Source organism: Periplaneta americana, chromosome 6 (assembly GCF_040183065.1).
Source record: "Periplaneta americana isolate PAMFEO1 chromosome 6, P.americana_PAMFEO1_priV1, whole genome shotgun sequence".
Classification (NCBI taxonomy): domain Eukaryota; kingdom Metazoa; phylum Arthropoda; class Insecta; order Blattodea; family Blattidae; genus Periplaneta; species Periplaneta americana.
This window is the reverse complement of record NC_091122.1, coordinates 14,460,736-14,488,072: the sequence shown is the minus strand read 5'-3', so window position 1 is coordinate 14,488,072 and position 27,337 is coordinate 14,460,736. Positions and strand designations below refer to the sequence as shown.

The 27,337-nt window shown below is 35.6% G+C and overlaps 1 protein-coding gene across 7 annotated transcripts; it reads left to right on the top strand.

Moving 5' to 3' along the window:
• The first annotated feature begins 42 nt into the window (after positions 1–42).
• Positions 43–26,040, top strand: LOC138701011 (uncharacterized). Of its 7 annotated transcripts, none has more exons than XM_069827499.1 (5): positions 43–239; positions 367–1,084; positions 19,973–20,521; positions 24,068–24,192; positions 24,570–26,040. In XM_069827499.1, the coding sequence occupies exons 2-5, from the start codon at positions 739–741 to the stop codon at positions 24,867–24,869; spliced, it is 1,320 nt and encodes a 439-aa protein (XP_069683600.1). In that variant the 5' UTR covers positions 43–239; positions 367–738; the 3' UTR covers positions 24,870–26,040. The 7 variants fall into 7 exon arrangements, with proteins under 7 accessions (XP_069683600.1, XP_069683603.1, XP_069683598.1 ...); XM_069827498.1 differs by lacking the exons at positions 43–239; positions 367–1,084 and adding exons at positions 10,613–11,494; positions 14,559–14,779; XM_069827502.1 differs by lacking the exons at positions 43–239; positions 367–1,084 and adding an exon at positions 2,163–2,340.
• The last annotated feature ends 1,297 nt before the right edge of the window (positions 26,041–27,337 follow it).

Here is a 27,337-nt window from a genome sequence, read left to right as displayed (position 1 = left end):
CTGTCTTGTAGCGAGTTTCTTCAGTAACTCAGTTGGCAACAGTGACACCAGCCTGTATCGGTTTGTCATGGCTGCCAAGAAGTCGCGAGCTGAATACATGCGTGCTTATCGCAAGCGAAAAAAAATAATTCAAGAAAGTGAAGATAGGAAACGAAAAAGTAAACGAGTGCGAAAGAGTGACAAAGAACGCCAGAGAGAGTGTAGACAACGCAAAAAGCTACGGCATATGCTTCTACTAGGTTTAGTATAATTTCTAATCTAAATATCGGTATAATATCGTAATATTTAAGAATCATTGTATTGACATGGTGTTTGCTAGGTGTATGAACTAAATTTTTTGCATGAACTGTTGCATACTTCAACTAGGCCCGTTTCACACCAACCCAGTCCAGTCACGTGTGACGTTTCGGCATTTGATACAGCAATGAAAATAGGCTACTGTATTTGCAGTTGAAACGAGATACTGTCATTTGCTTTCGCAACGGAGCCGGTGACGTCCGATCTGCTGCTCTATCGTCTCTATCTTACCGGACTTGCTGGCTGTCATACAAATAATTACGTCAAATTCTGAGGCAGTTACGCTACGCTGCTTGTTTGAATGGAAGCTGTGTTGAGGTGTGATGTAGACTGTAAACGGTCGCAAGCACTCAGATGTTGCTGTCGTTTGGTATTCTTGTGGTGTTGATTTGTTTATAGTTATTAAAATAATTTGGCATATGAACAATAATTATTTTCACCATGCCTAGAAAGTGCTGTGTTCCTTTCTGTAGGTCAAACTATAACACTGCGACCGACGATTATATTACTGTGTTTTCTTTTCCAAACGACCCCCACAGAAGGCAACAATGGTTACGTTCCATTAACAGAAACAATTTTCAGCTTGTCACCACCGCCGCCGTGTGCATCAATCACTTTTCGGAACAACATATTGTGCGAGAAGATAAATCAGTTCGAAGTGACGGCAGCGTTCTTGTAATGCCTAGGCAAATACCAAAACTCACGAATGATGCAGTCCCTTCGAAATTTCCAAAGCGGCCATCATATCTGCAGAAAACAATTCCAGTAGGGAGGCAACTGCATATTGGTAAGAAATGATACACCGGTAGCCTTTAACTCTATAGAAATAGAACATCTCTATAAAGAGAATGATTTTGAAGTTTGTAGAGTCATTACTATAGTTTGACAACTTCAAGTGAAACCCCGTAAAACACGCCAACTTCTGGAATCTTTCTCTTTCTTTCTTCTCTCTCCCTCGCTCCTCGTCATTCAGTCACCAATCACCACGTAAATATCTGAGAGGGTGTGTGTGAGCATCGCGACCAATAGAAGAACCACTCTCCAGTATTACCACAATAACGGATTCTTCATTTTTACCTCGACTGTCAGCTAGGAAGGTTCCATTATGCACTGCAGGCAACTAGTCAACCTTCTAATGCTTTTGTTAGCAGGTTTGACAAACTGTGAGTGGACCTGCAAGTACATAGTGCATAGTGCTCTCTCCCTTCCCCCTGTGCTTTCTCACTTGCTCCTCCCCAAGACAGCCAGCGCTCACGTAGTAACTCGGTCAGGGTTTCAGTTCGATTTGTCAATCTATATATGTGTTCATCTCTCAAAAACAATTTTAGTGCTTTGTGTAGACCATAATCAGGAAAATTTCATTATCTTTTTAGGAAGAAAGCATACTAATCAAAGGTTTCAGCACCAACTCTGCTTAATTTTATTTGGAAACATCAAGATTGACAGAAAGTAAATTATCCTCATTATTTCAATATTTCAATTTACACCCAATGGTAGGTTTTCCAATTAGGATTAAATCAAGGTGGTATTGATTAAATCAACAACTGATAAAATTTTGTGGATTATGAGAGATTACAAAACCTTAGCATTAGTTCCGTAATAAATGATTTGTTTGACCATGATTCTCAGTATTTAATATTAAATATCGGTAATATAAATTTTGAGGCTGGTTCACAATAAACCGGAAACGACAACGAGAACGAGAACAGAAATAATGTTAAAATAAATGTATTTAAATGTGAGCATTCACAATAGTTAATGTTCATATTTAAATACATTTATTTTATTTTAACAAAACTCCAGTTTGAATAATTAATATTAATATTGACACATCAAGATAGCAACGGTCCAGTGCTACGTCAAATTACTACTCAACACGTTGGATTTTGTTCGTCAGTCTTCAGTGAGAAGTGTGTACTGTTAACATCATGGATGTAGGCCTAGCTGTTCACATGTTAATGCACAATTGGCATGCAATTTATGATCGGCAAGAGACAAAATATAAGGACCGCAATTTCAAGAGCAGTTTACTAGCCACAGATGGTAAGTAGACCTATAATGTGTCTTTAATTGATTTTTGTTTTCGAGTGTACAGCACCTTAAAAATAATTATTATTTGAACTAATTGAGGAGTAGTCTTTCAAAAAAGCAGTTTGTCCAAGATTAAAAAAATAATACAATAATTTTTAATGTAAGCCTCCATAGGCTATTATATATATATATATATATATATATATATATATATATATATATATATATATTCGCGTCAAAATAGAGTAATTTCGTTGTTAGATATGGAGTTGATTTGGACATTTTTCATTTTCCATACCACGTAAAATTATAGTGAACCAATTTTTTAAATTTTGACAAACTGCTTTTTGAAAGTCTGCTCCTCAATTAAAGTAAGTAGTGTAATGAAAATTCTGATATAGTGAAAAATGATAGGCCTACTGTACCTGTAGATATTTTGTAAATTTTAATTTTATTCTGTATCACCCTCTTGAGAAGTTAGTAGATTATCTTTTGTTTTTATAGCTTCTATTGTTGTTTAATCAACTGTCTGAAGACAGGTCTGAACCCCACAAGTGATACCAACATGGTACCACTTATGAGGCAACTAGGCCAGGAGATAATGGGGTAGAGTGACCAGTTCCTTTCTCCCTCCATTGCATACATCGCCGATTACAATGAGCCTATATATTTGCATTTTCGTCTTCTTGTAACTGAACGACAAACTTTGCACTGAATTGCCTATGGTCGAGTTTCTTCGCAGTATTTTACTTAATATTTATTCATTGGAACATAATTGTGTCCGCTATATGCATGAACGACTGAACTCCCAGTAACTTCGTATAATACCTTCTCCTTAAGATCACTGTAATCGGTGGTTGTCTTATGCTGAGGGATGCATGACGTAGACCAGTAGTCACAACCCTATGTGCACATAACCTGTTTTTTGTTTGGGTTCCGAAACTGCCAGCCCTGCAAATAAGTATTACCAAGGGGAAATACTGCAGAGTTAACAGTTCAGTTGACAACGTATTCGACCGTATTTTTGCCAAAAAACCAGCTAAGTGAGTTAACTAATTATTATTAATGTTGCACATTGTTCATAAATAATTAAATTTGTTACGAAATTTAAAAGTAGGCATAATCGTTATCAACATTCAGTTTAAATTATCGTTTCTTGTGATGATCGTCGTCGCGCATGTGTGGTTATTAAGTGATAACTAATTTTATGCTCGACCATGTCGAAATGTAGTAATTATATACCTGGTAGCAGCCCTTTAATGGACCTCATTAAAGTACACCTATTCATTAAAGTTAAGGTTTTCCACCAATCAGAAAGCAATATGAAAGCGCAAGTATCGATTATTCTCGGATATGCAATCGAAAGACAACTAGCGAAACATCACGGAGGCTGGAAATCCAATACTGTCGCAGAAGGTTATGTTCTGTTACTATAATAATTAGCGTTAATTGGAAATAATATTCAAATAAATTCAATTTGTCGGCTCGTTTTTCAATGTATAATTCAATTTCAAGGTTATATCAAGATTAACGTTTCTTTTACTCTCTAGATTATATCAAGGTCGTCGATATCTGTTTCTCGGAAAAAATCAATACTTTCGCGTCTGCGCACATCTCACAATTTACGAGATATTGCACAAGGTCACTTCGCTCTCCAGTCAGATAAGAATAATATGAAAATGTTAAAATGTTATATTTTATTTAACGACGCTCGCAACTGCAGAGGTTATATCAGCGTCGCCGGATGTGCCGGAATTTTGTCCCGCAGGAGTTCTTTTACATACCAGTAAATCTACTGACATGAGCCTGTCGCATTTAAGCACACTTAAATGCCATCGACCTGACCCGGGATCGAACCCGCAACCTTGGGCATAGAAGGCCAGCGCTATACCAACTTGCCAACCAGGTCGACCAATAATATGAATACTAATGAATAATTTCAAGTTAGAAATGTGGTCGAGCATAAAAAGTCGTATGAAACTTGCCTATAATGGTAATTAAGACGCTCGTATGAAAATTATGAAACTCGCTTGCGCTCGTTTCATAAACATACTCGCGTCTTAATTACTACCATTATAGGCTCGTTGCATAATGTACTATTATTGTGATGTAATCATTAATAATGGGTAAATTCTTAATGGAAAAAACTGCCCAAAATAATACTGCAGTGAACAGATACAGAATAATCAATTGCGTTGTAGTAGTGGCAGTGAAACAGCTCATGCTTATCATCACTGCAAGAATCAGCAAAGGGTGAACAAAGCATTGAAAGGAAAAATATAGTGCATAAGACCTGTAGTTTTCAACTATATTGAGTTAAGCAATTTTCATAATTGTTATATGAAAACTTACACGATATTATTTTCTATAGAATACTTATGTAATATATATTTTTATAAACGGCAATTAACGTTTTGTTGGACTTCTGTACAGTCTTGCCCTGGCCCCTCAATATTTCACAGAATTCGGCGTCGCTCATTAATTTTTCAACGCAAACGGCTCCCGCTCAGTGAATTCTCGTTCTCTCGCATCCCAGACGGCTCCCCGGCAGTCAAGGCCAACACTCCTAGCTGCGCAAACGACTGACGCGCCGACCGGTACAAGGTACGCTGCGAAGAGGGCTCCGGCGCAGTGAAAGCTGAGACGCGTTGGCAGCAGATTTCGGATTAGTCAGTTGAGTGCTTTTATAGTAAAAAAAACCAGCAATCAGCATGTTGAGTCGTATGTGTAAGGAAGTGTTGGTGATTGAAAAGTTTACGTTTTCTTTTCACAAAAATCTCGCTGACGAAGTGCAAAGGTGGAAGTGCACGACCCGTGGATGTAAGGCGTATTTTAAGCGGAATAGTGCGCATGAAATGTTTGACAAACATTTGGAACATAACCACACGCATTTAGATGAAAGTGTTTTGAGGCGAAAAACTATAAGTAACAATTTAAAGCGTAAAGCTCAGGACAGATTGCACGAAAGACCTGCGAAACTTATAAGAAGTGAACTTGAACCTGCTGATTTGGAAGTGTTGACGGCACACGATGTTAACGTTATCCGGAAAAATATACATTATGCGCGCTCAAAATGCCTACCGAAACTACCCAAATCAATACAAGAAGCTCAGGACGCTCTGGATACTTACGATATAAAGATGATGAAAGGTTAGAGATTTTTAATTCCTTAATCACAAGGTTAAAAATAATGTAATAATAACATGTAGCTAGTGATGTAAGAAGATAAATTGTCCGCCTTAGCAAATTGTTGCTTTCTTTGCTTCCAGTCTCAAGAGATACACTTGATTTGTTCATTACTTCATTAGTCATCCACAGGGGCAGGTATTTATGGAGATTAATTTTATCATTTGTGCTCTTTAATATATATATTTTTTATTGGGTTATTTTACGGCGCTGTATCAACATCTAGGTTATTTAGCATCTGAATGAAATGAAGGTGATAATGCCGGTGAAATGAGTCCGGGGTCCAGCACTGAAAGTTACCCAGCATTTGCTCGTATTGGGTTGAGGGAAAACCCCGGAAAAAACCTCAACCAGGTAACTTGCCCCGACCGGGATTCGTACCCGGGCCACCCGGTTTCGCGGCCAGACGCGCTGACCGTTACTCCACAGGTGTGGACTCTTTAATATTGGTGTCGACGGAGATTGTTGGAGATTGATTTGTACTCTTGGCAGAGATCAATGGAAATTTTTGAAAATACAATTATTTTGGAATTGGAATATTAACTCAGTATGAATATTAAGTACTTTCCAAATAATTAACATTAAAGGTTCGTTGGATTCTGGTAAAGGTGCAGTATGGTCAATAGACAATATTGGTTGAATTGAAACTATTTAACACGTTTTCACCCCCCCCCCCCAAAACTTCCAGTCCTCAAATTAACTCTTTCAAATTATTAGTGAAATGTTGAATTCTCCGCCTTTTGAGTTCACTAATGTAATCAGAACACCTGGAATACCATGTAATGTAGCCTACTTGGATATATAACAAATGCAAGTGAAAAAAAATCCGAAAAAAAAAAAAAACTCAGAACCGTAAACTGGGGTTGCTTTGAACACAGAGGAAACTTTGACCATTTTTTCAGAAAATCATATTTAGGTTTCTACATGCTGCACTTGTTATAGATGGAGGTAAATTTGGTATGAGAATGATTTTATGATAATTTACCTCCATCTATGACAAATGCAGCATCATGTAGAAACCTAAATATGATTTTCTGAAAAAAATGGTCAAAGTTTCCTCTGTGTTCAAAGTAACCCAGTTTACGGTATATGAAATTCGCTATAAAACGATGCAATAGTAATAATTCGCGAATGTGTTCATATTTCGTTATTAGAACACTATTTCGCGATTTGTATGTCTATTATGTCGTGATTTTCGCGATCTCTATAAATCAGCTTATCAAACGGAAGTTGTAAGCCGTCTAATCTTTCATGGTTGTGTCAATACTGACTCCAAAAACAACGCAATTGTCACATTTGTTTTTCTATAACAATATTGATTGATATTCATACATGCCAGCACTACAGCCTTACTGCCGCTAGAATGAGCTCGTGCGTTATAGATTGTGTTATTGTACAGTGAACGAGGGGAAACTTTGTATGTAGTATCTGGCTTCAAATTTAGTTTTCACAAAACAATAACCAACAGAATTGAAAGATGGCGTTGTATAAAGACGGGATGCAAGTTTTTTCGGGATTATTTTATTATAGGATATCGCTTAATACTTAATCCTTTATTATAGGATATCAAGTTTGACAAACGATTCTGACGTCACAACATGGCCGACGTAAACCAACACGAACTCACTGAGATATCACCTCAACTAACCCACTAACCTTCTCACATATGTCGACCTCATGTCGCTGAGATATCGCCTCAACTAACCCACTAACCTTCTCACATACGTCGACCACATGACATCACCCCATTCTCCAATCTAGCCAACATATACTCTCATAAACACACTACCGATATCCTATAGTCATAGAGACCCAAAGTGTTTTGAACAGACAGAAATTTGCTAATGCATTAAAAAGAAAAACTGTGTATAATCATTGTGAGCGGCCCAGCAAGATTTTACACTATGAATTGATGCAAGCAGACGTACCTATACATTGCGTATGACGTCACTTTGATTAAGAACAACATTTATCACGCAAGAGAAGTTACGAAAAAGTTTCGCAGAGCTTTATGTTACACTAAGATACGACGAATGAAGGCGAAAATTTGGTTGCTAATGATAGGGAGAATGGTATAGTGGGTTTCACAACCAAAAGTAATTTGGAGCTGGGTCATTTCATAGAAAATTTTGAGAATATGCCAGTGATGTCATGAATTTGGGGGGGGGGGCTTTTAATATAATGTTATAAAAATAAATTAAACTGCCAAGTATGACAGCCATATCATTAATACATAGGTTGGATAAAAAGTAATGGCAACACTGCTGTCACGTAACGATGGTGCGTTCGAGAGCTGCCAGCTGTGTGGACATGAACAAGGACTGTTAGATGAGTTAGTGCAGCCAGCGGCGACAGTACTCCATCAATCTACTGCAGTGTGTAGAACGTTCACTTTCATAGGGATAGTGCGAGCGCCCTAAGACCATCCTTACAAAACTAGAGCAACGTTCCTGGATCAAAATTGAAATGGCACGAGGTCATAGTGCACAAGAATGTTTTCAGGGACTGCGTGAAGCATGTGGCGATGCAGCGTTGCCATATCGCACAGTTGCACGATGGGTTAAAGCGTTCCAGGAAGGCCTTGTTGCACCGGTACCAAAGGGAAGGTGACGAATTTCTTGGACGAATCGTCGCTATGGACGAAACCTGGACTCGCTCGTATGAACCAAACTTGAAACGCCAATCAAATGAATGGAAGCATCCCAGTTCTCCTCGTCCAAAGAAAGTGCGCCCTACATAAAGTGCTGTGAAGGAGATGTTCATTGTGGCGTATGACAATGATGGGGTAATACTGCACCACGCTGTACCTCCAAGGCAGACGGAAAACGCGGACTACTGGAACATCCACCGTACTCACCCGATATGATCCATGCGATTACGATCTTTTCACCAAAGTGAAAGAACCACTGCGAGGGACCCGGTACAATACCAGAGATGAACTTATCCGTGCTTTAGGGCGGTCAATACGGAACATCAACCAATATGGACGCGCTGATGGTGTACGACGCCTTCCAAACATTTGGCAAAAGGTAATAAATAAGGGGGGCGGCTATATAGAAGGTACGTAAATGTTGTACCCCTGTGAGTAAAGCCATGTCAGAAATATCGAACTGTTGCCATTACTTTTTATCCAACCCTAGTATTTTAGTCATACGGATGACTGAAAAATGGGTGGCAGTTACATGTTATCCATAATTTTAAATATTGTAGACACCCTGTATGAAGTGTTATCGAAACTAAAGAGACGCCATTGTAAACCTGAAGAACCATATTTTAATACCTTAAAGACTAATTTGAATAATATTAAGGGATACTCATAAAACACCTCATTAAAAAAAGAAAATAGTTTGATATTCGAATGCAACATTTTTAATTCATGCGAATTTCATTCGTATTGAAGAAAATCTTATTCTTAATTCATTTCCCAAGTTTTATGACCTAATTTCAAAAACTTATGAATTAAATTAATAAAATTATTAATTTTTGTTCTGACGGTTGAAAATCGCTTGCTATGTGTGGCGGTCGCAGCATTCGCGAGACGTCATAACTCGCTGAGGAATCTCAAACAAACCCTTGTGTCCTCTCTCTGACCTTGATCACGCAGCTGGAGCAGGCAGTGAACGTCTGGAAGCGTTTGTGTGAAGGTGTGAACTTTTAACAGTGCAGTGGTGCCTGATTAGATTGAAAATGCCAAAATCTGAAAATCGTTTTCGGTATTTGTGGTGTTGTAACCCTTTAGGACACCAAGGACATACGAGAAAGACAGGTAATAGAAAAGTTATCAAATGGATGCGAGAAAAAATACCGAATTTAGTGATAGGTGATGCAATATGCAATTCGTGTTGTATCAAATTATCAAAAATGGCATCTGTGGGCTGTAGTGAACAAAGTGATGTGAGGAAATCGAGCGAAGAAGAATGTGTGCCGGGGACTTATACTGAGACGAAATCTAGTGAAGAAGAGTATGTTCCACCAGAAATTAAAGAGGAGGCCACAATAAGCAATTTAAATCAATTAACGCCCCTTGGACAGTCTCCTGTTTCTAAACGTAAGTTGTTGCTCGTCAAATCATAAGCGGCAAAAGCTCTTTTATGTCAAATGGATATAATACTTGTTGATGGCACCTTTAAGAGTACTCCAAAATTAGTTTACTAAATTTTTACAGTCCATCGACGATTCAAAGAAATTATTCTATCATTGGTATTTTTTTCCTCCTTTCGAATAAGCATGTCCGAAAGTACACTAAATCATTTAATTTGGTAGATGAGTGTGTTAAACATAGACCTAACTTAAAGCTATTGTCAAAATTTGCATTTTGTGATTGTCCCAACAAAAATTCTTTAATAATAATGTAAGGGAAAACGCTGCACACTCCAACGTGAATGGCCTGTTCAGAGTTCATGAAACGCCTGTTTCATAAACACAGTAATAATATTAAAGTAATATTATTACAGTTATGAAAACAATATTTTATTATCTGACTAAATTCTGTTTCATAACGTTTTGCACAACTCATGAAATACGTACAGTAATATTATTAATTTCTTATTGACCGCATTCTATATGACATTGTCGTGGATGGTCATGCGTGGTAAATAGTGGTTATAGTGTGTTTATGTCGTTTGCAACCATCGTAAATAAATGATTTGAGGTTAAGGCTGACAAACATATCCAAGTATTGCTCTAGAGTTTTTTTTTTATATTTATCTCTCTGTTAATAGTTGCAAATACTGAATAAAGTAGATTTCGATGTACTGTGTTTAATAGCAACAACAGAGTACATTGTAATATATATAAATGTTTTGGAGACAATTTATTTCAGAGACTAGCCTATTGTAAATCATTGCAACTCGAAGTTATTGTTTCTGCTAATTGTTACAGTTGATCTATTTAAAAGAAACAATTTGATAAATCTAAAATGTTGTGAACAGGCATTTGTCATTCCTAATTGTTCATATGTCTGCTGATGCATAGTTCGAAATCCTAGAAACAGTGTATCGGTCACAGAAGCGTGTGCATAAAACTTGCACCCTTGTTAAATAAAGAAGTACCCACATCAAAAGGTTAAGCAGTGAAAGCTTTTGATAACAGGTAAACGACAGGTTTAGTAGTCCTTGCAAAGCGTCTTATAGCAATTTCAGGTTCCGTTATATCATGTTATACTTCGAAGTACCGGTATTGCTCAAGTGCTTATATAAAAATAAATAATTTAGTAATGCAATGACGACATGAGTACGTATGCGGTGAAGTGGTTCCTAGAAAATATTGAGAAGTGTGAAGGCGTTGTAGAAGATTAATGTTATAATGAAATGAATAAAAATACTAAAATTGTATATTTTTTTCTGATTAGATTGTAAGGAGTGCTCTCAAGAAGTTGCCTGATTACAAAATGCAAATATGTTGTAGTTAAAGATTGCAATGTGGAACTGAAAGTACCTAAAGATCTCGCAAGTTACTTCTAGGTGATCAATAGGCACCAGTGTTGCCAACTCGATTCTTAAAAATCCGCTGTGAAGCCGTGCAGAAACCGCTAAATTGCTATATTGTCAATGTAAAATTATATTATTTTGCCGCTCTGAGTGCTAAAAATACCCGCTAAATCCCTATATCAGCAATATACATTTCATAAATTTTACCCGCTAAAGTAACTCCGAAAAACGCTAGATCTAGCGGAAAACCGCTGAATTGGCAACACTGATAGGTACCGTGCAAGTTCCTCTGGTGGCAACTGTTGTTACTAACTACAGGACAGCAGCGATAGAGTTGTGCTTGAACGTATGGGTATACTTAACGATTCAGGTTAAAAGATTAGAAATATGGATGACTCTAAAAAGCGGAAAGGTAACACGAATTGCTGTGTTGTTGGGTGTAGTAATGCTTACAGGAACACAACACCCGATATTGTTTTTTATTCATTTCCAAAACGGAAAACTGAAGCGGAACGACGCAAATTGTGGATCCAAGCAGTACGCAGACAAAAGTAAGTAGGTCTACACTGGCTGTAATAATGGTATTATATACCAATCTCTAAAATATAATGCACATATTATGTGGTAATTATAGACGAGATGTCGCTGAGTCAATTGAATTAGTTCTTTTGAATTGAATTAAAATAATTTTAAGGCTTTTTCCTGCATGTCTCCCCTTCTTCTGTTTTCTCTTCAACTTCTCTCTCCTAGATGTCCCTACCTCTTATTGTACCACTTCACTCCTATACATGTCTCTATTTTTATTTCACTACTACATGTATTCTGTCATGGCCATGTAATTCTACATATCTCAAACTATACTACTATATCATACAAATCCAATTTTACTTACTTTGTCAAGGTTTGGATGGGATTCTGGGATTCGTTCCTGGGACCTCTGGCACCATAATACTTCGCCTTAACACGCTCGGCTAAACAGCTACGTTGTGAAATAAAGTTTAAAATAGGTCTCTTATGTTTAGGGTAGGATTAAAGAAAATAAATAAAACAAATAAAGCAAATTTACGTAATCTAAATTATTCTTGACGTTTAAAAAACAATAATTTACTTGTTTATAGCAAAGAAAAGCTGGAAAAATATGCATAAATAGGACAATATTGACGAACATTATCTATGACGTCACATTTCCAAAGCAACCTGATAAACAAGCATTGTTAGTTGAAGCGCCATTTTCAAGATACTACGACGTAACGACAGTACTAATAATTTATTGCATGAGCCATGGAAAGTAAAAATAATTGTAATTTGAGAAAACTTTTCAGTAATTTGAGCAGTGAAGAAGAAGAGATTGATTTCGGCATGTCGTGTAAACTAATACCTGACAAAAGTGCAAAGAAATGTGTGAGTTGCAAATCAAGTGAATTGGCAGAGAAGGGCAAAATACTCAAACTATTCATTCTGTTTGAAGTGTAGAAAGTGTAAACAGGAAACGTCTATAACCCACAACACGTGGTTCGAAAACACAAAAATAACTATACGTCAAAGCTTGGTTGTTATTTATATGCGGTTGCTTCAAACAACTCTTCAGTTAGCCGCTTCAGAGGCAGAAGTTCACTTCAGTACTGCACTAGATTATTTCTGTTTCTGCAGAGAAATATGTTATGTTATAATTACACAAAATACCAAACCCATAGGAGGAGAAGGACACATCGTGGAATTAGATGAAACACATGTCTACACCAGAAAATATAAAAGGGGCAGACTTCTCAAAAACGAGAAAAATAGCTTATGGGTTTTTGGAGGTATCGATAGAGAGACGAAAGAATCGTTTGTATTGAAAGTGGAAAAAAGAGATAAAAATACCTTGATACCCATAATTCATTCATCAAACCACATACTAAAATTATGACGGATGGTTGGAAATCTTACAGTGATTTGAAAGATGAAGGATATATCCATGAAGTTGTGAATCACTCGATAGAATTTGTACTTGAAGATGATCGTTCTGTGCACACCCAAAAAGTGGAACGAATGTGGAAAACATTGAAATCGGTTTTAAAAAGAGAGGGCAGGGAAAGTGAAAATGATCATTTATACGTGTTTGAGTTCCTATATCGTGAACAACAGAAACTGAAAGGAATGACTACACCCAGTGAAATGTTCCGCAGTTTCTACAGCATATCCACGACACATATCCAGGGTACGGAATAGAAGGATTAAAACCTAAAGACTGCATTCCTCAGCAATGAGTGATAGTGTCATACGAACAATGCTTTTTTTTAGGAAGTGTTCAATTATTGAAAGAAAAACTTGGCGAACTATACAGTGTTACGTATTATAATACGAACAATAATTGTAGGAAGTCTTCAGTTAACAGTGAATGGTATACCTAGTGAACTATACAGCGGTCACCAAGGAATCGTTCATTTATATGAACTATTGAATATTTTAATTCTGAGCGAGTTACCTACCTACGTATTACAATGAGAACAATCATTGTGAGAAGTGTTCAGTTATTAAAAGAAAAACTTAGCTAACTATAGTGATAGTGTTACATATTATAATACGAACAATAATTGTAGGAAGTCTTCAGTTAACAGTGAATGGTATACCTAGTGACCTATACAGCGATCACTAACGAATCACTCATTTATATGAAACGGTATTATTAGCAAGTACGCACACTGCGTTTGTCAAATGCACATCACCATGCTTTCGAAAAGGCACTTTTCAGTGCCCGACACCCCGCTTTTTTCATCATGTGCTACATGTCGGATCATCATCGGGGCTTGCAGCCCCGATACCCCGCTTTTTTCATCATGTGCTACACGTCGGATCATCATCGGGGGATACCCCGCTTTTTACATCATGTGCTACACATCGGGGCTTGCAGCCCCGATACCCCGCTTTTTACATCATGTGCGTGTAATAAATAAGCAATCCATCTTTGATTACAGCAGTCACCAAAGAATCGTTCACTAAAGTGAACTATTTAATTCTGAGCGTCACCAAGCAACAGGAATCATTGCTTTAAGTGAACTATGTGAACTATTTAATTCTGAGCGAGTTACCTGGCAACAGGAGTCGTTCATTCAATTGAATCATTGACTCAGCGACATCTCTTCTATAATTACCTATTATGTTTATAAATAACCATTAAGTTAACAAAAACGGGAATTAATACTTGAAAGTTCAATATAGTAAGGCTAAAAAAAAAAAATAATAAAAAAGCCGTCCTAAATAAGGGTTCGAATAGATCGGCCTACTGTTCAATTCATAATGAATAATCATGAAAATCAATTGTGTGACAATTTGAAAGGAAAAAGAAAACATTAAGATAAATGATATGAAAACATAGGAAATCATTTACAATAAAAGTTTGTTGGGTACAAATGATTACTAATTATAGCTAAGGATGATTTTAACATATGAGATCCTATGGCATCAATCGTTGCATCAGAAATTTTAATTAAATTACTAAATTAAATTAAAAAAAAACATAATACATAATTACTGAGTTCTTTACGTGTATATTATCTATAATATTAGCAGCAATAAATAGCATATTTATGTTTGAAATGTATTCATATCGATATTTAATTCTTGATTTTGAAGTGCTGATGGTTCAACTTGGGAACCAACACCCGCAACAAGAATTTGCAGTATTCATTTTATTGGGAACAAGAGATCAGGACATCCCCAAAATCCAGCATACGTCCCCAGTATTTTTCCAAAAAATTACAAGAAAAAGGCTACCTCATCTCAGCTAGCTTCGGAGAGGTACGAAAGAGCCGCAAAGAGAAGAAGAAAGGGTGAACATTTAAGTAATGTGGAAGGTGAATGTTCAATAAGTTTTATTTCGAAAAAAGAAGTAGCCATACAGACAGAAGTAGATGAAACCACTCTTAGTGATTTTGTTTTTTCTTGCACAGTTAGTGGGTGTGAATTATCTACTCAAGCGTCTATTCCATTACATGCTGAACTGAAGTCACGTAAGAAATGTTATGACAAGAGTTCAGGAACAAATGATACATTTAATGAAATGCAAGGCTTCCAAGGTTATTCTTATAAGAGATGGGACAGAACTACGAGACTTAACGGGTGTGACATTTGTGGTTTTCAATCTATCGTTAAAATTTCTGCCAATTGAAACACAATCATACAGTAAGATTAGTAAGAAAATCGTCTACTCATATTTTTAGTGAAAATGAAAACTGGATTGTCGTATTCTGCTATGAGGGTGATGTTCGGAGTTCATCATACAACTATGTCACGTATTTTTACCACCACTTTAATGTTGTCATCCACAATGGCTAATTTTGTGTTCTGGCCTAGTAGAGAAAGTATTGACGAAACAATGCCTGCAATATTCAAAAGAAAGTACCCAAAATGCAGAGTGATAATTGATTGTACTGAAGTTAAAGTAGAACAGCCACCTAACGTAGACCTAAGCGTATTCCTTTACTCTAATTACAAGGGTACTTACACAATTAAATTTCTAATAGGCATTACACCTAGTGCATACATGGGCATCATGCCTCACTTGAGAATTTGTGCCTCACTGACCTTCACAGAGCTTATCGCTCTGAGTGACATCATCTTCACAGTCCCCGTTCCTCCCTCATGTAGCTCCTAGGCGTGGGCAGGTTCTATATCAGTTTCATAAGCAATATCAGTGGTGGCATAATGGCATTATCAAAGCAGTGTGTACGCGTTAGAAAACGATTATTTCATGAGAAATGGGAGGGAAAGTTTTTTTTTTTTTTTTTTTGCTGTTTAGAAGAGGAGAACATACGTTGTATGTTATGCTCGAAAATCCTATTAGGCATTAATAAATTTAATATACAAAGACATTACTCCTTATGTCATAAAGAACATGCTGAATTGTAAAGGTAAGATATATTAATAGTTATTTATGGTACTTGTGAGGTAAGTGCATCTTTATTGCGTGAGTGGAAAGATTTAAGCATGAGGCGTCAGCCGAGTGCTTAAATTACACGAGTGCAATAAAGATCACGCTCACAAGTACCATACGTAATTTTATCCATGACCATAACGAAAAATTATGTTTTATAAAAGAAAATATGTTGAAAATAAGTCCTCATGTAATCACATACCATGGCATGGATTTTAGAATCAATACGTGTACTAGGTAGGTCATGATGTAGGAGGCCATGATTAGTAAAGAATGGTATCTAAGGCGTTGGATAAATAACAAATTATAATTAATTATATAATTTTAATATATATTTTTTCACTTTAAACGTGTATTTTTGTCTTTTTGAAGTTTCAGGGATTATTTAGAAGTGTTCACGGGACTAATATGATTAAAATAATTTCACATTTTACTTCTGTAAACTTAAGAGGAATATTAAAACTTAATTAATCATCGTGTCTGTTTAGCTCAGTTGGCTAACGCGTGTTGTTTTAAAATTTAAAATCCTATAAACCCAACTTCGCAGGTTCAAGTCTCTTCGCATCCCAAAAGGTAAATTATTACAAAATTTAAAAAAGCTGCATATTAGATATGGATGTAATGTACAAATTACGACGTAGCAGATAGAGAACAGAGAAGGAGATTGAGTGTATATTTAAGAAATGGTAATAAAGAAGTAGAGGTAGTGACATCTAGTAACTAATATATTAACTTCTTGAGTAATAGTTGAATGGAAAAGTATACGTGTGTACCCGGGTACTAGGAAAATACTAATGAACTGTGAGATAAAGTTCAAACTGTGAGGTAAAGTCTTTATCTCACTAGTGAAATAAAGTAATGTTGAATAAAAGCCTACTTTACAAACGCAGAAGTATTTAGTAAAGGCATGTTTTTCGTTATGGTCATGGATAAATGTTATTTTTCGTACTATTCTGTAGAAAATTTATCTTAACATTTGCATAGTATATTAAATACAACATACCTTAAACACGCTGCATTAAAAAGTACGAGGAATTAAATGTTGTTTGTACGTATTATTTCCAAAAGAAATTTATAAAAAAAATATCAGATGTGCGTAGAAAACGAAATATGATTTTCTGAAATTATTTTAGGTCGAGAACGTGCAAATCTATTAAGTAATCCAGAGAACCGCCTGAATATTCAAGAAAATGAACATAAACAACGTGATGGAATATTATTGGCTAGTTACGCAATTTCTCGCCTGTGATTTAAATCAATTCAATGATGGAGAAATAGTAAAGAGGTTTATGATTAAAGCTGCCGAATTAATTTGCCAAATTGAATAAAAGTTTTCGAGTCTCTCACGTTAACTGATTTACCTTTAATTTGACATTTTTCCTTTCATCTCGAAATAAATATATCAAATTAATATTTCCCGCCTCATCTACTATGCACTTATCCTTGCATGAAATTGGACACTTTACTTCTAAAATCCTTTCAACTTTCCCATCATTAACAACAATGCCATCTGGGCTTCCACAAAGCCATGGCTGCAGTTTATTGACTATCAAACCACAGCATACCACTTTAGTACCATATGTGCTTTGATAATTTTCTATGGCTTCAGATTCCATATCTCTTCCATACTTCACATTTCTTGCACCAACACCTACTAGGCTTTTATGCAAGTCTGTTAGAAGAGAATTTGCTAATATGTCAAAATTGTCTCTTCTAACTTTAATGCGATGAGCCTTGCTGCTCGCCGAAATGCGGAGTTGCCGGACATTCTGCCTGCTTGCATGTTGTTGTAGAAATGTGACGTGCCCTCTCATTACTAACGCACACATTGTTTTCGTAGTATGACTGTTCCCTCTCATTCAGTGGTCTGAAATCAGATTTAAATGCCAGACAACTACACTGATATTTTAGGAATTCTGTGGTTACATTTTTACACTCCTCTAGCAGTACTGAACTTTACACTGTGTCTACTAAATAATTAATTATTTACAATCATGTTCCAATTCAGTTCTGTTTTCTGATTTCAGTATTATACGTAAAGGACATGGAATATTAATTAAGTCGTCTAATTTCAAAGCAGAAGTCAGTACGTGGAATCTTAGTTCTCTTTTCGGGAATAGGTCACTAATTCTCCTTCCCTTAGAACAGTAGTGTCAGAGTTGTAAGCTCCGAAACCGGTTGTGGAGCTAGAGACGTCCAGTCGGAGCATGAACTTGCTTATGTCTGTGGAAGCACCGGAGCACGCAACGAGTTATAGTGGAGCGCTCCACTCCGTTTAGGCTCTTTCTGACAATGCTGCCTTAGAATATTTCTCTTTTGCAGCCCTACTGGAACTTGGTCATCCCCAGACTTGTGGCAAGTCTGTCTTCGAAGCAGTTTGTGCATTATTGACGTAATAAAGAAGAGCAGCTACATGTTTACATGAATTTCCAAATTCTGCCGGGCAAGGACAAGTGCTACTAATAATATTTATTTCATCGTCAATCTATAAAAAAAAAGGTCGATTAGAGAAAAAATCACGAATAAGAAACTAATAATAATAATAATAATAATAATAATAATATCATAAAGTATTGAAGTACGTAGCTATAATACATACTTTCGTAATGTCACCAAAGTTATGTTGGTATTACTGGTATTTACAAGGAACAAACTCAGCTCTAGTTTAGCCAAAAATGAATATCATCCAGTTAGTAATATCCCCTTCTCATCCTTCGCTAACTCATTTCTTGTAGAAACCGTAGATATAACGAAACTGAATAAGGTTTTAGTGACGATTGGAGAAACACCAATAAAGAAAAAAACTGTCGCAAAAACAATATCCACGAGAAAAGTTGCAGAGAATATCTAGAACAATGAAGGATAAAATATTTTATGTTGAATACTCTTCTTTAGATGGAGATTAAAGTGTTATATAATAAAAAAAAAAATGGATTGTTTCCATGAAACAGATGACAGAAATATTAAAATGCAAATATTAACAATTTTTGACACTTGGTCGTATAAAAAAATAAAACAGTATTTTGATGTCACTACTCACATGATCCGAACATCTAAACAAGTAGCCGCTGAAATGGATATTTTAGCGACTTTTGACCATAAATCTGAAAAAAGTCTTGGCCCATCTGTAGTAGAAAAGTTGTTGAATTTTATAATGCTGATGAAGTTATGACTGGTAAAAAAAGCTTTGTTTCTGTTAAAGAAAGTAAGAAGAGAATTTAGAAGCAGGAACTATTAATATTATGTAACCTTCAGAAGGGCTACATCTTCGATGTTTTTTAGTGAATGATTATCCTAATAATAAATAAGGAAATGACAGAATTTAGGACTCGTATCATTAAACTGTTAGCTATAGCATAGAGAGAAACGTTAGGCTAGTGCAAATGTAGGATACTTTAAATTGTAACAATTAGCGCATAGTTGGCTGTAAGAAGAGAAATGGGGTATCATTATGAAGATAAATACACGGTGATTCTAAAAGGACTCTACAACTTTGTATAATCTCTTAGAATTTTCAATAGGTTCATAAGAATTAATAGTCAGAAGAAAGGTGAAAATCGGTAACAAATTATAAATACACTAATAACTTCAAATAAAAATGTTTTTTATATTTAGATTTTTTTCTACATAAAGATAGTGTGATGAATAACTTGACATTCAAGTTTCATGCTGGAGTCTTTGGAAGTGCTGAAGCCGTATTCCGAAATTACGTAATCCACAATTTTATGGCCTTGTGGCTAGGAACACGTTTTTGACGTGGAAACTGAAAGTGTGTGCGGAACTGAACTGAAGGATAAAATGGCATACCATAAGGAATAAATTTATATTACTGTTTAATATTTTCCATTTTATGTGCAGTTTAAAATGGGGAGATATTTCTGCCTCACCTTGTATTTCATGTACAGTAGACATTGCTATTTGATAGGCATAATTGAGGGAAGTGAATGTTTCTCCTGTAGACAAGTACTTAGGCCTATCTGAAATAAAGTTAAAGATTTTCAAATGTGCAATACATATTTAGAAAATAATATTGACGACACTGCAATAGTTTTTTTGTCCCTGTCATTTTATTATATTTACAAATCAATATTTGATGCCATTGTTTATATTTCAGATGCTGCTGTCAAAAATAAGTGTCAAAATTTGAGAAGCAATCCTATGCGAGAGAAAAGGAAGTTAAAAAGTTCACCATCATGCTGTAAGGCACAAAGATCAAAAACAACATGGCCTTTTATGGAATCTATGAATTTATTAGACCAAACGCTTCAGGCAAGAGAAACATCAGGAAATGTGAATTGTAATATCCTTGTAGGTAATGAAGACCTGGGAAATGGCAATGACAGACAATGTTTTCATGAAGAACAACTGGGAACTAGCACAGGAATGCAGAGTCTAGCAGTCCTCCATGACAAGCTTGCAACTGCTAAGCAAACAGGCAAAAAAAGAAGAGGCAGAACAGCTAAAAACTACTTCAAACATCTAAATAAAACAACAACCAAGCAGGCAGAAGATATCAACGACCCAGATCTAATGTTTCTGCAGAGTTTACTACCTTTGATAAGACACCTTTCACCTCTTCAAAACTTGGAATTTAAAGAAGAAGTTATTAATTTGCTGAAACAAAAATTTAACTTGAATCAAAACTATCTGTGTCACATTGACGGTATGTTCTCCACCTCCTCAGTTCCGAATACATATTCCCCTGAAACTAATACTTATCAATCCTTGTCTGTCTGTGATGTTATTATATCAAAAGTAGAAGTAAAAAATAAGTAGATAATATATCAATCAATATAAGATAATGGTTTATTTCACTGGCATTACTCTTAAAAATGTAAATCACAAATAAACACAGTAAAGCTTCTTTCATATGTTTGACACGCGTTTTTCCTGAAGTCCCAACAAAATTCGTATATGGTCCATGTTAATTTATCTCGGTTATACAGTTTTTACACTTGTGAGGTTCAAACCTGTCCCTGAACAGCTGACTAAACAACAAGTGACACCAATAAGATATCACTCATGAGGCAACTAAGCCAGGAGATAATGCATACATCACTGACTTATAATGCATATTACTAATCAGACTTCAGATGTAATATATAAACAATATTGTTCTTCCTCTGACACATATTGTCAAGTGAGATGCACCGCCTGATAGACATATCAGCCAGAATCTCAGTCAGAGGTAGTACTGTATTATAGGCTGAAGTTATAAATTTCTCTTGTGAAAATTGTACTAAATTGACTTACCGGTAACTCATTCTCCACATATGGTTTTCAAATGCTATTTTAGATGTTATAAAATGTTGTTGTTTTCTAATGCCAGGCGTTTGACAATAAAGTCATTTGACCTCTTGCACTCCAATATTTTTCAAAGATATTATCATGGTCAGCCACTGAAGCACAGATTTTGAGGTGTTCCGAATCCATTTCTTGGTTTGAGTTGCACAATGAGCAGTTAGGGGACTGATATATTCCAATTCTATGCAGGTGTTTGGCCAGATAATCATGGCCTGTTGCCAATCTAAATGCAGCTACAGACGATTTTCGTGGTAAATCGGGAATTAACTGTGGATTTTGATGCAGAGAGTTCCATTTTTTCCCTTGTGATTGTGTTATCAAATTTTGTTTGTTGTAGTCTAAGTATGTAGATTTAATAAATCTTTTCACAGAGTAATACGTAGATTTAGTAACAGGTCTGTAAGTAGCAGTGCTGCCCTTCTTTGCTAAAGCATCCACATTCTCGTTTCCCAGGATTCCACAATGGGATGGTATCCATTGGAATACAATTCTTTTATTGAGTGATATTAATTGTGAGAGCATTTTAGTTATTTCTGCTGTTTGAGATGAAGGTGTGTGTTTAGAGACTATTGATAGAATAGCTACTTTGGAGTCTGACAATATAACTGCATTCCTAAATTTATTGATGTGGCATAGAAGATTCCTGAGACTTCACTTATTGCAATGATTTCACCATCTAAACTTGTTGTTCCATATCCAAGAATCTATAAAGTGAGAAGAGAGAGCACGTAACACCTGCACCAGCACCTTGTTATAAAATGTAATTTCAGTTATAAGTTTTTCTCACTTGTGCGTTTTTTTCTTTGGACTTTCATAAAAACATATAAACGAAGTTTTACTGTATTAGGTAATAAATAAATGTAAAATGATTGAAATAGATGTAGATGTTATAAAACCCTTCAATATTTTATTTCTTCTCTCACAATAAAAACATTGCCAGCCTGTGTTTGGAGAAATGGTTTCTCTTTAGTTATTACTTTGCATGCTGGCTTTATTAATATTCATATTGTGCAGTGTGTAAATTGAATCAAAGTCGTTCAATTTCAGACAATTAAAATAACTTTTTTTTTTCCTTCATTCTTGATTACACTCTTATAACACTTATATTTCACTGAAGAACTATTAAGTTATATAAAATAAGTAACTTCACTGTTTTAATATTTAAATTGTGGTACAATTCAGCAGATGATGAAAACAACAACAAAACTAGGCAATCAGGTAAAATAACACCATAATTTAAATATTAAGGCATTGAAGTTGTTATTTATTTTAAATAACTTCATAATTATTCAGTAATCAAAACAAAGTCAAATGTTTAATATGCTGCATAGTTTCATATCTAATTCCTAAATTATTGTAATTTGAGTATGCATATAGATATACATAAAAACGATAAGAATGAACTTTTAATCCAATTTCAGTCAGTCATGTTCCAATAGAGGGTGACTTCATTTGAAGAGCCTGTGAATATTTCTCTGTTGATTGATTTTCTTTAAAATTTTAGAAATTTCATAAGTACAAGTGAACTGGTATGTAACTGAAATGATGAAAGTGGTACTTCACTATAGCTAGTCCTCTCATTGACTCCACAACAAAGCGATTCCTCTTCTTTGACAATTGCATTTGAATCAAAGAAATGACAGATTGCCTGGCGAACCTCACCTGAAAGCTCGTGTGAACCAATTACATAGGCAAATTGAGGTAACAGGACAAACAAAACCTTGTGCGAGTCGTGTGGAAACCGACCGGTAAAGCAGTAAGGATAAGGATAAGGAAATGGAAGTGAAATGGATACTTCAAATCTTAAAAAAGTGTTGTGTCATTCTGAGCTCCTGACTCGTGGGTAAAAACAAAGATGTAAGATATGTTGAGAACCTTAGCTTCTATTGTTTAATAGCCAAGCATTTTTTTAAAATTAAATGCACAGGTCCAGTTTCCGGACATTCGTGTTGAATTTGACAATTCTTCCTGGGCAGTAATTTAAGCCTTGAAAATGAGAACATGTCCGGGAAAATGAAGCTGTATGGTAACCTTATTTATAGAATGTACCCAAATTCTAAGTCACCGATGTCTTTGTCTTATCACCTTTCAATTATTATTGCACTCAATACAAAATTTATTTTCAGAGAAACTTCACAAAAGACTGATGTTGATTTGACTTGCAATGTGGAAGCTTATAGACTGGCTGGACTGATCTAGACATGACGACTGGCTTAGTGTGAAACAGGCGTATAATTAACAACAATCTAAATTGTGATGAAGGCTTAACTACCTCAGTAACTGAAGTATAAATGAGTCAGCCATAGAATGCACTAACACAAGTGCACACATTTTCAATACAGCATAAAACTAAATATAATAAAAAATTAATGAAATACCGTATTTGCTCGCGTAATTTGCGCTCTTTTTAATTAACATTGGCCACTGAAAAATTGGAGTGCGTAAAATATGCGGATTTTTCAAATAAGAGGTCCTGTTCTGAGTTTATCTCAATTAGTACATGTATAGGTAAGTATTTACGGTAGGGCTAATTTTCTATACCGGTAACTTGTCTCTACCAAGGACAAGCATTGTTAAAGTAGTGGGACTTAGGGGTTTCTTTCTGAAGCAGGTACTTCAGTTGCTGGTGAATGACCTACGATGGACTGAAGGGAAGGAAAATCCCTACTACACTGAAAAAAATATGTACGTAAAATGTGTGCGCAAAATACACGGAGCAAAAATAAAGTTCAAAATAATCCCTTAAAAATTAGGGTGCGCAAAATACGCTGGGGCGCAAATTACGCGAGCAAATACGGTAATAATAGAAAAATAAAGACATGGTCATGCAAGCAATGGAATTTAGAAAATCCCTTATCACTTCTTGGACATAAATATATTAACTTTGTGATTTTCATATTTTCAGGAATTGTCGAAGACTTAAAAGCTAGAAGAAATTCAATTGCTGGAACATATCCTGCAAATTCACTCCATTGTGAGAAGGAGAGAGTTGAGACTTTTGACGCTTCGCCTTCAGTGGACTCTGAAACGGTAAGATATTTGTATTTCGTCTGATTGTGTTTTGGCTTCATTCATATCTGAATGTGAGACTCGCAAATAAGGTTATTTTTCCTTGCACATTGTAAAAAAAAATATGGAAAAGTGTCAAGCTTATATATAACCTTGTTAGCAAATAATTTCTATTTCAAATGTACACCATAATTGAGATTTATTTTCATTCCCTGTCAGCTTTCATATTCTTAGTCATTTTGTGAATTACCAGTATTTTATATTGCACACTATTTTCTCATTTAACGTGTACAAAGATGTCACAAAGTGAGCATACTCCGTATGTGTTATGACACTACGATGGATATGGTTGATTGATTTGTTATTAGTCACTGCAAATTACTGCATTTTGTTTCTAGGTGAACATAAAATCAGAGGATGATATATCTTCAAATAATGAAGTGGAAATCAAATGCGAGCCTAATTTTGATGGTGAAGATGATCCACTTAATGCAAATGACATATCCCCGAATTATGAAGGTGAAATCAATTGCCAGATGAGTTCAAGTTGTGAGGACGATCCATTGAATACACACAAATCTTTGAATGAAGAATGTGAAACTAAGTACCAAGTAAGCGTAAAAAATGAAGTTGATCTACTTGATGTGCCTTTGACTGATGTTAAAGTCGAATGCCGAAGTTACGAAGACTTCCATTAAATACACAGTTACTGTAAACTATGGTGTACATGTGGAAGAAGAAAAGTTCTAGTGAAAGTGGCATTGCCTAAGGTGAAGTGTAGACTGACATGATTTAATTTATTGTTTCTAGTTTGATTTATGTGTACCTGACTGAATATTAGAGCTGAGACGAGATGTTATGGCACCAACCTGCGCGAAGTTTTAAATTGCCGGTCAGCAGGGTAGAGGAGTGGGGATTGTTTGGGTTACGGTTCTCAAGCTCAGAGCGGCAGGCATATCCGTTTCATCTCTTTCTAAAAACATTCGTCTTACCTTAGTAACACCACTTTCCTACTTAAGAGTCCAAAGGTACCTAATGGAATTACGCCTGCTATTCCATCTTTATATTTTTATTCTCCGTCCGAATCAGATGACTGATCTGTGCTGGAATCAGATGTCCCTAAGTTTATGGAAATGTTCTCCAAAATACTGTCCATCACGTGCTCACTTTCAATGTAACTGTTCTCTACTTTCTTCACATAAACATACACTGATATCCATTCTCAGAAAAAGTGATTATAGAGTCGGCCTCTGCTTATGCGTAGTGTAGACATTATAGATGAGTCTTCTTATGACTTCCTCATCAAAACTGTCTACAGCTGCAACAATCTTCTTCTTCGGCTGTGATTTTTCCAGACTGGAGAAAGAATCTGCTGTTCCTGCCTCAATATTTTTCCCTTCGTTCCTGATTCATGCCAAGGTTCGCTTTGAAATACCAGTGGCAGCCAGTACTCACTCTTGCACACACGCTTTCAATGGAATTGGTATTTCATTTACAGCCTCTTCTGACATGAATTTCCATACATTGTATGCTATTTCATGTCCTTGACTATGAACTACTCTATGATTTCACACCTTAGACAATGCCATAATGAGGGCGCTCAGAAGGACAATGTTTTCATATTAGCAATAGCGGTAGTAGCAGAACGATCTGAACACTCAGAATGCTAGTAACCAACTAACCCAACACCCCTCCAGTTGAGTGTGAGGGCGAGTCCAAGCAAACGAACGAAAATGCGTCCCTCGCACTGGTGCCATAACTTCTTGACCGGGCTCTACCTGTATTCATTTATGCCATTCTTAAAAGGTGTTATAATTATTATTGCTATACAGTTACATGTTCAAATAAAGATTTGTACATATAATTTTATATACTAGTACTGAATATTAGCAAAAGGTAATAGCAAAAAATCTAGTGGAAAACCACTCTTATTTTTTCATGCGAAAGGTCTATATTCAGTCTACAAAGAGAGAAAAATTGTAAGGATTTGACATGAAGTGTTTACTCTGATATCACATGGACCAGGCAATACAGAGGTTTACTCCAGTTCTCCTGTGATATCCCAACAATTCTCCCTCATTAACATTTGTTACAAGTGCAATGTAGACCTGCTGCCTTTGGTGCTCTTTCGATATAGTTTGTACAATTTAACATGAAGTATTACGTTACAACTTCAACATTATTCCCCATTACTTGATCACCTGCTTAAATTTAGTGATTTTTCTAGTTATGTTCACTTCACTGCTGCTAATACTTCCTCGAATACACGCAGGTTACAGAAATTACGACAGCAATTTGTTAGGTTGGCACAATTTGAGATATTTATTAGGCAGGACAAGCTACTCTAATTTCACCAATTTAATTCAGATCCATATTATGTGTGTATTTTATATCGTGATTATCATATAATGTAATATATTGCGGAAATATATTTATTACTAGCCGTACCCGTGCGCTCCGCTGCACCCGTTAGAAATAAATATAAAGTAATTACATAATTAAAATAGGACATTTGATCCAGGGAACATTCGTTTTTGATAGAAGGATAAATCGTTTAATATGTTACTTAATTTAAATTGCATCCAAATAATTAAAATGCGATCATTTTGGTCCAGAGACACTCATTTGGTGCAATAACAGTTCCTTTAACATGTTTCTTAATTTTTATTACATGCAACCATAGTTTAATGAAGATTGACATTTAGATTTAATGTGTATTCTTTATTTTACTTGTTATAGGTTTCCATTGAATTATGGTAATAACTTAATTTTAACCCTTGTTTTCTACGTATTCAGTAAATGGCGCTTGGCCCACTATGGTTCTGAACCCTTCAAATAACTTAAATTATATTATATTATATTATATTATATTATATCATATCATATCATATCATATCATATCAGAAGTTACTGTAATAACATTATAGCATTATGTCCATCTAGAGAAACTACACTTTCCAATGGTGAAATAATAATTAATTATACAAATCGGTTAATTTAGCTTCCGATATTACTTCATACAAACACAGAAACATTCTCTGTAGGCTATCTTTCATAGCTTTCGATTGTTGCTGTCCAAGGCCCCTTATAGACGAAGTCATTTGTTTTTTAATTCGTTACACGGCCTTAGATGGCAGTTATTTCAATTTTAAAACTCATTTATCTC